Here is a 15812-nt window from a genome sequence, read left to right as displayed (position 1 = left end):
TCACTACTTAAGTATACCATTTAAAAGCCTAAAGAATTTGTTTTGAAAATTCAATATTTAAATATATTCAAGATATCTTAGTACATAGAGCCAAATAAAGTCAATTGTTTAGATTTTCAGCTGCTGCGTGTGTATATATATATTCAAAGAAGAAAAATCCTTATGTTTCTGACTATTTATAGCTGCTTTCATCAGAAGAAAACTACCAGAGCATTTGTTACAGCCAGTCAGATAGTCAGTGTGGTTCTCCTCCAAGGGGTTGGTCAGAAGAGCTGGATGAACGTGGGCATACCTTATATACCAGTGACTATACTAATGAAAAGGTACCTTCTTTATTTCTCATCTAGTTTTCTTGGCAGAGTCTTCTCAAAATAGTTGTGTACAGAAGTTTCCGTAGTAATTTAAAAACTCATGAAAATATTTTCTTGTAATTCTGTAAGCCTTTCAACTGACAGTATGAAAAGTCAGTGTAATTACTGATTCATGGTTTTAAACTGCTTATAGCAACAGTAATTTTTGTGGTGTCAACCAATTTGACAGACCTTTTTCAGAGTAGACCCCAGTGCGTGTCATTCTGGTTAGACATTTTCAGCTAAGCAAATTGCGTTGTGTTTTTCTCATGGAGTAGTTTTTTGGGAATGGCTTTCTCAACATGCCACTATGATACACCATGTCACTTTGTAGACTTTTTTTTTTCTGTAATCAAGTTATGTGAAACAAAAACCATGAATCTAGTATTTGATGATGAATTAGTAAGTTTGGGAATGCACATTGAAATTTATGTGTTTATTATCAGAGAAGGTAAGTGGTAGATTGTGCTAGTTTAAAGAGTTAGACCCTTGGTAATAAATGGAGGTAGGTTTTTACCCCTCGTCCCTGCTCTTTAGTTATATTTAGTGTTTGACACTAGAACATAAGGAAACAACAGTTTTCATTTATTTCACAATCAAGATCATATGTTTTCATCTTAGTCTTCTCCCCTTCATATTCCTTGTACTATATGAAGTTTTGTTGCTGGTGTTTTTTGAGTTGTGTTGAGTAAGATGTGTTTGCTGCAGGAGGTAATTCCTAAGGGTTTGCATGAAGTTTGGTTTAAAGTGTTTAGTAGTTGTATCCTTAAAGATCGAAAAAAAATTCCCTTTTGTGAATTTCTCAACCCTGTTTTCAGGGCAGGTGTGGCCCTTTGTCCAGTGCATATATATACCTGTGTATCTTAATGTTATGTGTTTCTTGTTATGTTGTTTTACGTGGTCCTTGAATCACTATCTTGGCATTGGAGGAAAAAGAGAGAAAGTAAATTTACATTTAATACTTAGGTTACTTAATTTTTACCAAACTTAAAATGCAAATCTAATTAGCAAGTTTGGGAATGCATGTTTGCATTAAGTATAAGTTTGTTATATTCCTTTTGCAGTGTTCTTGAGCAAATATACATTAAAATTCATAAGAATATCATCTAATATCTCTGGTTGTATAAGCTCAATTTTATTTAAATTTGAAAAATAACAACTGTTTTGTTTCTATAGTGGCTCAAGCATGTTGACGATCAAGGTAGACAATATTACTACAGTGCAGATGGATCTCGGTCAGAATGGGAATTGCCAAAGGTAATAAACCTTGACACTGAATTTCTGTTTAAAAATAGTAGATGAAATAATGTCTGGAAATGGTTTTCGCTGACTTAATTTAAAATTTTTATTCAACTTTTAAAAAGCAGGAAGACTAGTTTTTTCAGAATCATTGAGAATCCTTTGCTAATTTTTTTAAAGAGGTGCATTATCTTACTGCTATGTAGTACCAGTAATCCCTATTTAAAAATTCTTTTGGTTTCACTTGAGGTCAGCTTTTCGTTATTCTTGGATAAAAGATCATCTTCAGTGACATTAATGCCCAGAGTTATCTTGAAGATATTGAAATTTTACATGAAGATATTTTAAAAATTTTTTTAAAGAAAGAAAAGCAACTCAATATTCAAGTTTATTCTTGTATGTAGATGTATTTTGTGATTGAATCCATCATTAGCAGCTTGTGGCGATGAAATATTCTAGGGTTCTCGCTGGATCTCTCTTTAGATAAAGTCAGCCCTGGTGCACTTATCTAAGGCAGTAGGTTTCAAAGTGGTCATATACTATCACTAGTAGTATGAAGATAATTTAAAATGAGGTCTAAGCAAACAAATTTTAATCGGTACATTATTTTAATGTTTTAGAATACAACTGTGAGTAGCATAGAGTGATCATTTTTCAGATAGACTTTAGTTTTTACAGAAAAATTTCTTTTTCCCCAAAGTAAGTCAATTTAAAGAAAAATGTTTTTAGTATAAAGAAACATGAATATAGAAAAAATTGAAATATAAAGTGCAGTGGATAATGTAAATAAACTATAGATGGAGGGACAAGAAGATGAATACTAAAGCATAGTTAAGAGAAGTAGAAGAGGAGTAGAATTCTTATATTCTTAGGAGATCCCATCATGGCTCAACAGAAATGAACGTAACTAGCATCCATGAGGATGTAGGTTCGATCCCTGGCCTTGCTCAGTGGGTTAAGGATCTGGCGTTGCCGTGAGCTGTGGTGTAGGTTGCAGACACAGCTCGGATCCTGTGATGCTGTGGCTGTGGAGTAGGCTGGCAGCTGTAGTTCTAGTTCGACTCCTAGCCTGGGGACCTCCATATGCCACAGGCCCTAAAAAGCAAAAAAAAAAAAAAGAAAGAATTCTTATATTCACATATCAGAAATATTAGAAGAAGAGAATGGAAGAAATGGTAGAGAAAATATTCGAAAATGTAATTTCTGGAAATTTTCTAAAGCTGAAGGAAGGCGTAAGTCTTTAACTGGAAAATAATACCTTCAGTCCTGATCAGAATAGAGAAAAATAAATCTACATGTTGACAAAATTTTATGGATCTGCACAACTTCAATAGTGGGAGACAGTCTTAAAAGCTATCAAAAGATTAAAAAACCGAGATTGCATACAGTGGCAGATTGTATCATTGGATCTGTTCTGTCCTTTACCCACTCCTTTATCAGAGCCCTTTGCTGTGTGCCTCCTACCTTTGTAGTGGCCTCCTGCCGTGGGTGGCTGTGCGTTGTTCTGCTTCTACCATGACTGAATCCAGTTTAGTCATGTGACCATATGACTTCCACTGATGGGACCTGAGCAATGTGTCACAAACATAGTATTGAATCGGGCTTGTGGATCAGGGCTTGCTCTTTCACCTCTGCACTTCCATGAGAGGAACAGGCCAGGCTAACCTCCTGGTCCCAGGTGGAGTACATACATTTTAAGAAAATGAACAGAGCCTCAGAGATCTGTGGGAAAACACAGATGGTCTAACAGTCGTCTCATCAGAGTTACAGAAGAAGTGGAAAAAGAGTGTGAGGTTGAAAAATATTTGCAGAAACAATGTTTATAAACACCCCAAATTTGGCAAAAACCAAACCAACAGATTCAAGAAGCAGATTAAGCACTAAACAGGATGGACCAAAAGAAATCCACATCCAGACACCCTGTAATTAAATTTCTGAAAACTAAAGACTTCCCTTTCCCCCCCTCCTCCCAAAATCTTGAGAGCAGCTCAGTGAAACAAAGCAGTATCTGTAGGGTCACAGTGATTTGAATGGCAGCAGATGTCTTAACAGAAACTATGAAGCCAGAGGAAGTGGTTTAACATTTTACAAATACTGAAAGAGAAAACTGTCAACACATAATTGGTACATCCAGCAAAAATATCCTCAGGAATGAAAGTAAAATGAAATATTTTCAGATGAAAGTAATAAACTAAGAGATTTATTACCAGCAGTCCTGTTCTCAAAGAATTACTATAGGAAGCCCTTAAAACAGAAGAGAAATAATAAGTGAAGAAAACTTGGAACATTAAGAATGAAGAAAGGACAATGGGAAGGGTGAATATCTGAGAAGACTTTTGTTTTTAGTTTTAAAAATTGTGCTTGACTTGGAAAAAAAAGAAATTTCTGAAGAAGTACTCATTGTAGGCAGAAATGATATTTCAGGCAACTATAGAGTAATGTGATAGGAAATGTTGGTAAAGTCTCCACATTTCAGTTGAAATAGTAAAATGTTGCTATAGATAGACTGTGAGAGATTAAGTATGTGAATTGTAATCCCTAGTGCAAGCACTAAAAAAAAACTGTAACAAGAGAGACTCAAGAAATTTAGGAATTCCTATTTTGGCTCAGTGGGTTAAGAACCCTCACCATAGTGTCTGTGAGGATGTGGGTTCAATCCCTGGCCTCGCTTAGTGGGTTAAGAATCTGGTGTTGCTGTGAGCTGTGGTGTAGGTCACAGATGTGTCTCAGATCTACTCCCCAGCTGCAGCTCTGGTTGGACCCCTAGCCTGGGAACTTCCATATGCCACAGATATGGCTCTAAGAAGAAAAAAAAAACAAAACCCCCACAAACTATAGATAAATTAAACTATAATAGTAAAAACTACCCAAAAGTCCACAGAGAGGCGGGGAAGGAAAAATAGGAATGATAAAATAGAGAAGAAATAGGAGTTCCCATCATGGCTCAGTGGTTAACAAATCTGACTGGGAACTGTGAGATTGCGGGTCCGATCCCTGGCCTCGATCAATGGGTTAAGGATCTGGCGTTGCCGTGAGCTGTGGTGTAGGTCGCAGACATGGCTCAGATCCTGTGTTGCTGTGGCTCTGGGGTAGGCCAGTGGCTACAGCTCTGGTTAGACCCTAGCCTGGGAACCTCCATATGCCATGGGAGTGGCCCTAGGGGAAAAAAAAAAAAAAAAAAAGGAAATAAAATAGCAGACTTGAATCTGACATAATTACATTAAATGTAAACTGTCTAAACACAGCTATTAAAGGATTTTCAGAAATGATAAAAAAAAAAACCATGACCCAGCTATATGTTTCTACAAAATAACTTCCTATGTGATGATATTTTACATTATGCTAAAGGTTATTTATCAGATTATCTACAGTAAATCTCATACTTCAGGGTACAATTATAGAAGCTTTTCCAGTAGAGTTAGGACCTAGATTATAACTTTTCCATCAATGTTCTATTCAACAGTAAAATAGTAAAAGGGAAAGAAAATTGAAAGATAAAAATTGTTCTTTTGATCATTAGAAGATTAATAGACATGGCAAACTCAAAACTGATGACAGTTTAGCAAGGTTGTTGGATACAAAATCAACCTAACAACTACCCATTTCTTTAGTAAAAAGTTTCTTTGAGAATGTGATGGGAATAAAGATATTCTTTATAGTAGCAACAGCAAGAAGAACCATAACTAAGAATATGCCTCTGAAAGGTTCGTAAGGGCTTAATGAAGAAAATTTGAGGGCACAATTGAGGGACATGAAAGATGACCTGAAACGATGCCATATACCATCATGATCTTGGATTTACTTGGATAACAGTGTCCATGTTGATCTGTAAATTCACTGCATTTCCATATACCTGTCCCCCTCCACCTCTTTTTTTAACTGCTGCTATCTTTTATTTGCAAATAAAGGCCTGTTGCTGAGTAGGGAGAATGGGGACAGGGGGACAGGGAAGGGGTGGGATTCCTGCTATAGTGACGAGGCTGTGTGGTAAGCGCAGATGTTTAGAGAAGTAGACCAGAGAACATAATAGAAAGCTCAGATGTGGCATCACAAGTCAACGGGTAAAGCATGGACTGTGCAATAAGTGTTGCTAAGATTATTGGTTATTCACACGAAAAAAATGAAATAAATGTCGATCTTGACCTTACCTCACACCTAATGATTAATTAGAAGTAGGTGACAGTTGTAAATGCAAGAAGCAAAACTTTAAAGGCTGTAGAATGATATGTCAAAGAATATCTTTGACTTCAGAGGGGATGGAGTTCTTCAACAAGACTATATAAGGACGAACTGTAAAAGGAAAGACTGACAGATGTGACTCCGTGTGACTCCGTAAAATTCAGCAGGACACCTTTTAGTACAAAAGATACCATACACAAAGGGGAAGAGGTGACCTTTGGACAAGGAAAAGATACATTCAACTCACATGGCTTATAATGGCTTAGAATCCAAAATATGTAAAGAACTTTCCGGTTCTTTCTGCACGTATCAGTGCGAGAGAAGCCAGTTGAAAATAGACAAAGTATATGACTAAGCAATACAGAGAATAGGAAATCCATGAAGTGAGTATTTGAAAAGATGTTCAAATTTACAAGTAATTAGGAAAATGAAAACAAGATAGCATTTCACCCTTCAGATAGATTCCTCCCCCCCTTTATTTTTTTAACGGGTGCACCCGTGGCATATGGAAGTTCCTGGGCCATGGATTGAATCTGAGCTGCAGCTTCAACCTATGCTGCCACTGTGGCAATCAATGCTGGATCCTTTAACCCACTGCAATGGTCTGGGGATCGAACCCACACCTCTACAGCAACCTAAAGCCACAGCGGCTGGATTCTCAACCCACAGCACCACAGTGGGAACTCCAGATTTTAAAAAGTTTGTGTATGTACACATATTCACTTTATATACATGAATGCATACAAACTCAACAGTACCAAGTAGGGCAGTGCAAAACATAATATTCTTCTGGTAGGAGTGTAATTAATACCACCACCTCAAACATGTCCATTTGTCACAGAATGGTGAAATTGGGGCATCTACATATGATGTAGTATTACACAGAATTGAAATATAAATGATTTGGAGCTCCATACTCACAAGCTTAGATGCAGTGTTGTGTTTGTTTGTTTTTTAATAAAAATATGAAAAAGCAAATTGAAGATTGATACATGTGATAGGATTCCATTTATATAAAATTTAAACCCCCACAGGTAATAGTGTTTATAGATACGTATATATTAACTAAGGTGTGGAACACATGAGGATAATGAATACTGAATTAGGTGGTACTGCTGGGAGGGAGGGAAAGGAAGAGAATCTGGAAGATGGGTTCAGAGGATGCTAATGTTTTATTTCTTTTAAAAATGAAAAGATACTGGTCTCATTTATATGTGCTGAAGCTTGGTAGCGGGTTTTCATTATAGTTGCCATTATTTTCTTTCTTTCTTTCTTTTTTTTTTTTTTTTTTTTGTCTTTTTGCTATTTCTTTGGGCGGCTCCCGTGGCATATGGAGGTTCCTAGGCTAGGGGTCGAATGGGAGCTGTAGCCACTGGCCTATGCCAGAGCCACAGCAGCGCGGGATCTGAGCCGCGTCTGCTACCTACACCACAGCTCACGGCAACGCCAGATCGTTAACCCACTGAACAAGGGCAGGGATCCAGCCCGCAACCTCATTGTTCCTAGTCGGATTCGTTAACCACTGCGCCATGACGGGAACTCCTGCCGTTATTTTTCTGATGTTTGAAATAAGTCAAATAAAAATACAGTTAAAATTCTTAAACAAAAAAAAGGTGGCTTTTAAGAGGATTTTTTAAAATGTTAGGTTTTAGCCATTTCATTTAACTACATGTGTGTATGTGTGTATTTTAACTGGTTTTCTTATTTTTCTTTGTCTTCTGCTATGCTAGATTTTATATCTGACATTTAATTCATGCTTTATTTGCTTTTATGAACATTCCTTTGCCTAGTAAAACTATTAGCACTTTTAAAATTGTGATTATCACTTATTTTAATTTTACGTTATTTTTGTTGCCCTGTGGAAAGGATTTCCAGACAATTGTGATAAAATAAAAAGCTCAAAAGCTAGGGTAGATATCCATTAAAGTTCATACTGAAGCTTACACGCAACAACACATTTTAATTATTGCTCATGGTGATGGTACCGAAGAGAAAACACAGCAGTGTAATAACTGGGTGTAGTTTTACTCAGTGGTTTACAGCACAGACTTTTTTTTGGGGGGGGGAGTATTTTTAAGCTTCATCTCTCTTCATTCTAGAAATGATCCCTTGGTGAACTTCTGTGATACATTTTAAGATTGCTGTTTGTTAACCAACAATGAATGAAAAACACATCCCCATATGTGACTGCCTGGTTTTGGCAAATTTTAATATGAAAAACAAAGTAACAGCTTTGGGAAACAGTTTAGTGGACTGTCTGGACTCATTTTGGAAAGTGAAGAAATGGCATATTGTGGAGAAAGATGTTGGAAGATTTTTTAATGTTAAAAACATTATAATTGTAATAATATGGAAATTTAATAATATATAATATAGTAATTTTCACTGAAATTACAACGAGTCATTAAAATTTAACATTAACTGGGCTCTTTAGAGAAGTATCTCTTAGGTAGTGTCCTTTGGTTTCAGGAGAAGAATGTATCCCTTAAAAAGTAGATACATTTTCTTTTGTCATTTTACTCTAAATTTATTAAAGTTCCCTGTATAAAACAGCATAACTCTTAAACTGCATGTTTTTCAAATGCTTATGCTTGGTGATTTACTTGACATTTCAAACGCAAGACTTAATACCTTGTTGATAAACATGTTCTTAATTTTGTATGTAATATCCATTTGGCTTTGTATGCAACTGATATGTTGACGATAGGTCTTTGAACTAGTGCCATCTCTAAGCTTTTAACCTGGTTATGTCTTAACCACTTCAGAAAAACAAATAATAGTGTGTTTGGCTTGTAAGTGGAAAGAAAAAGTAAAAACAAATAAAACTCCCTTGAAATATGGGAATACTGCTGTGTATGAAAGCATTTTTTAAATTTTTTTAAGGAAGGGAGCAGTGATGTGATAGGGAGTGGCCTGGGGGTATATCTACTTTATTGTTTGTTTGTTTATTTTGACTGTGCCCTCAGCATGAAGTCCCACTCATCACAGCAGTGACATGAGCAGCTGGAGTGACAATGCCAGATCCAAAGCCTGTTGTGCCACAAGGGAAATCCTGAAAGCATCATTTTTAAAAACCTAAACCAGAAATTGCATTCATTTGTATTTTCCAAGTAGAAGGAACCTTAAAAAATGAATGTGTCTGATGACCTCATTTTATAAATGATAATTACAAATATTTATTGAGAACCTATTAGGGCACCAGTTGGCACTTTTTATACTGTTTAATTCTTATACCTCTACTTCTTTTATATCTGTTTTATGTTGCCAAAACTTAGACTTGGGGAGATTAAGTGGCCAAAGATGAAGCATTCACTCGATCCCCTTCCTACCCTGAAATCTGATCTTTTCGATTGTGCTTCGATGCTGGTCAGAGATGAGCAAACCCATGTTAGTGTCACAGGGTGAACATGGTCTAACACCATGTGTCACTTGGAGCCAGCATGTTTAGATTCCACTTTTATTTCTGTTATTTATGAGGTATACTTTGTTTTCTCTAGTATAATGCCTCATCTCAGCAGCAAAGAGAAATAATTAAAAGTAGGAGTCTGGACAGGCGGCTGCAAGAACCGATAGTGTTAACAAAGTGGAGACATAGCACCATTGTGTTGGACACCAATGACAAGGTAGGACTTTTTAAAAACATCTCTTGAGAAATTTGGCAAGTTATTTATTCATTATTTTATTTTCTCCTTAACTGAATCTCATACCTTGGTGACTGCTCTTTTACTGTATGTCGTATCAAGTCATCCCAGAGTAAGGTTTGGTTTTGAGATTTTTTGAATTTTGCATGATGGACTGACTTATGTGTGGCATAGTGATGTGTACTGTGATATATTTGGACCTAGTAGGTGACACTTTTTTTTTTCTATAATATTTTAAAGTCACATATCTGTTATTGTTTGTTTCCAGTCTCTAAAAGGTTTAACGGTAAAGACATTTAATTAACTTTTTCCAGCCCAGGGAAGGTTGGAACCCAACCCACTCTTTTTCTAAGTGCTCTCTGCACAAAGTGCTCCTTTTATCAATAGAAACATAGCATTCGCTCTTAAATAGGGGATGAAATTTGATGCAAACATGAAATTGGAAAAGCCATAAAATTTTGAACTTCCTTGTGAGTTACATCTTTACATTGTGACTTCATTTTGGGGGTAGAATAGGAAATTAGTACAAATTAGGCATGTTAGTGCAAACAGGATGAAGTCTCCTGAGGCATAAATATGCCTGGTTACTTCCAGTCTGTAGTTCCTTTATATCTTAGTCAAATCAGGTCACTTTTTTTTTTTTTTTTTGGTCTTTTTAGGGCTGCACCTGAGGCATATTGGAGGTTCCCAGACTGGGGATCAAATCGGAGTTGTAGCTGCCCGCCCTACGCCACAGCCATAGCAATGCAGGATCCAAGCCATGTCTGTGACCTACACCACAGCTCACGGCAGTGCTAGATCCTCAACCCACTGAGCGAGACCAGAGATCAAACCTTTGTCGTCCTGGATACCAGTCAGATTCATTGAGCCACAATGGGAACTCCAAACCAAGTACTTCTAATTACTGTTGGTAAGGCTGTTTTATGGTTGAGTATAGATGACATATTAAAGGAATGAAATTCTGGAGTCTGTGCTATTGAAGAATGCTTAAAAATATATTAGCATTGAGATTAACCCAGGAAGATAAGAGTCCTAGAGATTTTGATAGAAAAATTCATTTAGCTCTAAGAACCAGATTACAGTTCAGTGTATTTAGAAAGCTGCTATAACATATGTCATGAATGCTCTAGTGCAAAAGCCATTTTTGAACCAACTCCACTGCCTCTTCATGTTGGAACAAAAAAGATATTTGGTAACGTAGATTTAAAATTTTTTTCTCCTTAATAATCTTTCTTGAGGTTCACTTTCAGTCTATTGTTAGAATAACTGGCCTGAAGTTCTTATTACATATCGTTTCCCTTTAATTGTTGCAGAATGCGAGGGCATGATTTCTCGAGACCAGAGATTTACTTATTTTGGGTAGAAATGTTTCGCCCCCCACCTTTATAAGTGGAATCATGAGTAATTACATCACTACGTAGACTCTTATATCATCACCTAATATATGTGTTCTTAAGATTTACCGGAACAAACTAGCTAATATATGTAGGGGTGAAATCACCTTATCATATAACTTGAAATGTAATTGAAGAAACCTAATACTGTGTAGCAAACGTTGTTACGATGATATAGGTCCTAATTTAGTTGCCAGACAACCTGGAGGAGGTGTGTCTGTTTGTGCGTGTGTGCACACATGTGTGCATCTGTTTGTTTCTGCCTGTGTATGGTTTTTACTAAAACCTGCTACTTGTAGACATTTAAGCTATATATGTATATGCATATGCATTTATAAATATACATAAATAACTATATATGTAAAGTTGTTTCTGTTTATAATAATTGTAATTGTTGTGTTAATATTATTACTCTATTTGCTGTGGTTTTCATTTCTGTAGAACTGATAATGCTATGAAAAATAAGTCATAATTACCATTCATTTTATTCAATTATTTTCTAGTTTATGGGTCATCACATGTTTCTTTTCTCAGGCTGTTTTAATTGTAGACATTCTTTTAGAAGTCAAGAAATTGAAAAGTGAACCATCTGAAGCTGTCAGAAAAAAGTAATTAAATGAGGCTAAATTGAGATTTGGACATTCAATGTAATTTCTTTTTATAAAGATATATTTGATACGACTTTAATATTTTCTCATGTGTAGTGTAGGCCTTAGATGTTTGATTTTAAGGTTGTCCCTTCAGAGATTTTTCTCTGTAAACTTTCACTGCTACCTAGTTTCTCTTTTTTACAAATTGTATAGGATGTAAGCCTGAAGACTTTTTTCTTAGTGAATAGATGTTAATATTTTTTGTATTGTTATTTCATACAAATTCTTAGGCTCATCAACAGTACCTTACCCAATTTCACATATGTAGAAGAGTCAGTGATACAGATGTGAAGATGAATGTCCAAAGAAATTATTTGGTTTTTAAGGAAAACTAATAATAAATATTAGCATGTGATTTTTCTAATTCTCTTCTAAAATTCTTCAGAGCCTCTGGGAGAATGGAGAAAATTTAAATGGAACTCCCCTATTGGGCCAAAAAAAGTTTTTAATTCTTGTGCTCCATGAATAGTCTTAAAAACGTCTGTGGTAGACATCACATACCATGTTTCAATATTGACAAAGAAAAATTGCTCTAAAAATGCATGGTATTGATTTGCTCCTATTATAATTCTTTTAGACTTAGACATTAAAATATTTTTCTTTTTTCTGGTGAGTCATTAATCTGTAAATCTGAGGTTTCTTTGCATTTAAAAAAAATCTCTTTTACTTCTAATAATTGGAAAATTAGCTATAAATTACATTAAACATTAATAGCAATTTAATATCTTACTTAGCTCTTGACAAAAATAAAGTTCTCATTCTGGCAGTTACCAGGTAGTTCTTTGACTATTCCTTGTCTAATGTCCTGGTACGCATACCTGCCATACCAAGAGCAAGTCAGTGTGGTGACTGTTCCTTTTTTTTTTTTTTTTTTTTCTGCGTTTTAGGGCTGCACTTGAAGCATATGAAAGTTCCTAGGCTAGGGGTCAGTTCGGAGCTACAGCTGCCAGCCTACACCACAGCCACAGCAATACCAGATCCAAGCCATGTCTATGATCTACACCACAGCTCACAGCAGCTCCAGATCCTTAACCCACTGATCAAGGCCAGAGATCAAACCTGCATCCTCATGGATACTAGTAGGGTTTGTTTCCACTGCGCCACAGTGGGAACTCCGACTGTTACATTTTTATCCACAAATGTTCAGATTTTACCATTTTTAAATACGGTTAGTTCAGGCTGATGCAACATCATGATTTTAAGGCATCATGCATCATTTCTTTTGAGTAATTCCATATGAGGTATTTAAATTTAACTGTAATTGGTATGAAATAGGCCGTATGTCATAAACTTTGTGACATCTGTAGTTTTCACATCTGTACCATATTAGTTTCAGAGCTAATATAGAAGGGAAATAACTAGGGAAGAATTTTTCTTAGCCTCCCTTATTAAGCCCTCCCACTGTGAGTAGAGGGAGAAATATAATGATATAAAATAGAGTAACATTTTTCATTACTTATTTCTTGTAGGAATCTCCAACTGCCTCAAAACCCTGCTATCCTGAAAATGAGTCTTCTCCCTCTTCACCAAAGCACCAAGATACAGTTAGTATGATAGCAGTATGTAGATGCTATAGTCCAATTCTTTCAATCAATTTCAATACATTAATTTTCTCTTAAGTGTAATTTTTAAATATCTCTTGGGCGTCTATTAAATTTTGTTGGTCTTTCGAAAGAATAATCATATAGTAGGTTCAAATTAAAAATCAGATTTTATTGATTTGAAATACCCCTTTTGTGTAAAATATGGTATCTTCATGATTAACTTGTATACCATATTTGTACGTGCTGACTTTATGCTTGATTTTTAAGCATAAATACAAAAACCCCAGGAGAATACCATTAAATTACACTATAGCCTTTCTTCCTCAGGCCAGCAGTCCAAAGGTAAGAAGTGTTTCCTTCCTTCTTAACCTGCTTAGATGCCATTTCCCCCCTAAGCTGTAAGATGGATTGCCCAGCCTCTGACAGGTGATTTGGGGGACATGTAACTTTTCAGGTTTCCCCTAAATTGGAAGACCACCAGTGACTTTTCTTCAGACGCCCATCTTCCCTTTGGAGGAATTTTACTTGATCTGGGTGTTTGCAGTCCCCCAACTTTCCTCAGACCCACTGCTCTTTTTTTTTTTTTTTGGTCTTTTTTGGGCCGCACTTGTGGCATATGGAGGTTCCCAGGCTAGGGGTTGAATCAGAGCTGTAACGGCTGGCCTGTGCCACAGCCACAGCAATGCAGGATCCAAGCCATGTTTGAGACCTACACTGAAGCTCACGGCAAAGTGGGATCCTTAACCCTTTGAGCGAGGCCAGGGATTGAACCCGTGTCCTCTGAGCCACGACAGAAACTCCAAGACCCTTTGCTCCTCCCTTCTGTGGCTCCCATTTCCTTCTAGAGCGAGGACCAAACTTTATAATGAGCCTATGAGGCTGTGCATGCTGAGTCCTGCTTTCTACCTTTTATCTTTTGCATCATTTGACACAACCATGGGTACATAGGCATTAAATAAAGATGAACATGAACATGATTTTAGTGGTTTTGTCAGGAATCACTGTATGAATCTAAGGTGCTGTTTTCTATAATACTCTTTCTTTGTCCCTCTAGAACAAAGCAGAAACTCCTTTTTAACTTATTTTAAGTATCGATGACATATAACTTCTAAGAAGACTGTGCATAAGTTATTTACATTTTGGTGAAAGGGCATTTCTAGGTAGTCCTAGAGACTGGAGTTGATGATGTTCCACATGCATTGTCAAGGACTGTTTGCACAGTACTTGCCCCATACGGTTACCCCCATCTCAAGAGTCTGAAGCAACCTGACCGGCCTGGACTCACGTTCCCCTCTCATGGCCATGCAGGGAACTGCCTCACCAGTTTCTGTTGCAGTCTTTGTTTACCCTCAGGTGAAGGAGCAGCTCAGTTAATTCTGCCTGAGACCATTCTGTTTTCTATAAGCTGCAGCTCGTCCTTTCCCTCCTGCTCTCGGCCCCTCCTTGAACCTCTTCTTCCTCCTTCAGCCCCTGCTGCCTCTTCTCCACTTGCCCTGTTTCCACGGAGTCTTGCCTGTCTTTCCCACATTTACTCAGGTAATATAAGCAGATTTTTTTGTCTACTTCTTTTGTGAGTTAGAATCTGGTTGTTGTAAAGCCTTAGTGGTAAGAGAAAGGAAGCAACAAATTTAGAAATGAAACTGACATCCTTGTCAGGTACTTGATGTCATCTTTAAATCTCTGCAAATTGCCAGGATTTGTATTGTAGATAGACCTCTTCATTCTCTTCTTTTTTTTTGTTTTGTTTTTTATTAAAGCCATATTGAAACATACCTAACATACTCTACAGTTCACCCACTGAAAGTGTACAGTCTTTTGTATATTTAGATCCATGCAAACATCATCACAGTCATGTGGCGTGTTCTCATCACCTTGAAAAAGTTTCCTTTGTTATCCTCCTCTCTACCTCCACATCCTGTCGAACCCTAAGCACCTAGTAATCTGTCTTCTGTCTCACTAGATTTTGCCTCTTATGAACATTTCATCTGAATAGAATCATATAATATGTGGTCTTTTTTGACAGGCGTTGTTCATTTAATGTGTGATTTCATTCAGTCTTGTCTTTTCAGATCAAACCGGATTAAAATTTCATACCTTAATATAATTTTTTTTTTTTTTTGGTCTTTTTAGGGCTGCACCCTCAGCATAGGGAAGTTCCCAGGCTAGCGGTTGAATTGGAGCTGTAACTGGCAGCCTGTACCACAGCCACAGTGACACTGGGTCTAAGCTGCTGCTGCGACCTATACCACAGCTTACGGCAACGCCAGATGCTTAACCCACTGAGCGAGGCCAGGGGTGGAACCTGTGTCCTCATGGGTACTAGTTTGGTTCATTACCACTGAGTCACAATGGGAACACCTATACATTTTAAACATGTTCATTTATCTTTTCCTATTTTATTTCCAGTTTTCCAATGCATTATTTTTCACCGTCACTTCAAGTCCTTTTTTGAAATAAGCAATGTATATACTTTAAAAAAAAATCAATACTATATTTTTCTCCAGTATGATTACAATACAGATTAAATAGGATTTTGTGGGCTTATCTAAGAACTTCATCTGTATTTGTCCCAATGAGCCTATGAGAACATGCATTTTAAAGTTCCCAATTTACTGAGTAAAAATTTAAGTAATAAAACTTGGAAACTTGAGTTTTTGACCTTGTGTTTCCAATTATAGTGTTAAAATGCCTTACCCATTTGGGATTAAAGGACATTTCAGCGAGTTCTTGAACAAGAGTGTTTGTGGGCAAAGTTGCTGATTTTTTTTTTTTTAATATTGCCATTCTAAAGCCTTTATTATTTGTTTATTTATTT

At 36.6% G+C, this 15812-nt stretch overlaps 1 protein-coding gene across 16 annotated transcripts in view; it reads left to right on the top strand.

Moving 5' to 3' along the window:
* The window catches only part of ARHGAP12 (Rho GTPase activating protein 12), a 119237-nt gene that overhangs the window by 66382 nt on the left and 37043 nt on the right, over positions 1-15812 (top strand). For 2 of the 16 annotated variants that reach the window (XM_013980220.2, XM_021064794.1), the window contains exons 5-9: positions 183-323; positions 1527-1607; positions 9266-9391; positions 12923-12997; positions 14465-14533. In XM_013980220.2, coding sequence (XP_013835674.1) covers positions 183-323; positions 1527-1607; positions 9266-9391; positions 12923-12997; positions 14465-14533 — 492 coding nt within the window. Of the gene's footprint in view, positions 1-182; positions 324-1526; positions 1608-9265; positions 9392-12922; positions 13013-14464; positions 14534-15812 lie in introns of all 16 variants that reach the window. The other 14 variants (XM_013980219.2, XM_021064793.1, XM_005668094.3 and 11 more) reach the window with 9 other exon arrangements.

The sequence above is a fragment of the Sus scrofa genome, chromosome 10 (genome assembly GCF_000003025.6).
Source record: "Sus scrofa isolate TJ Tabasco breed Duroc chromosome 10, Sscrofa11.1, whole genome shotgun sequence".
Lineage (NCBI taxonomy): Eukaryota > Metazoa > Chordata > Mammalia > Artiodactyla > Suidae > Sus > Sus scrofa.
This window is presented reverse-complemented; position numbering and strand designations above follow the sequence as displayed.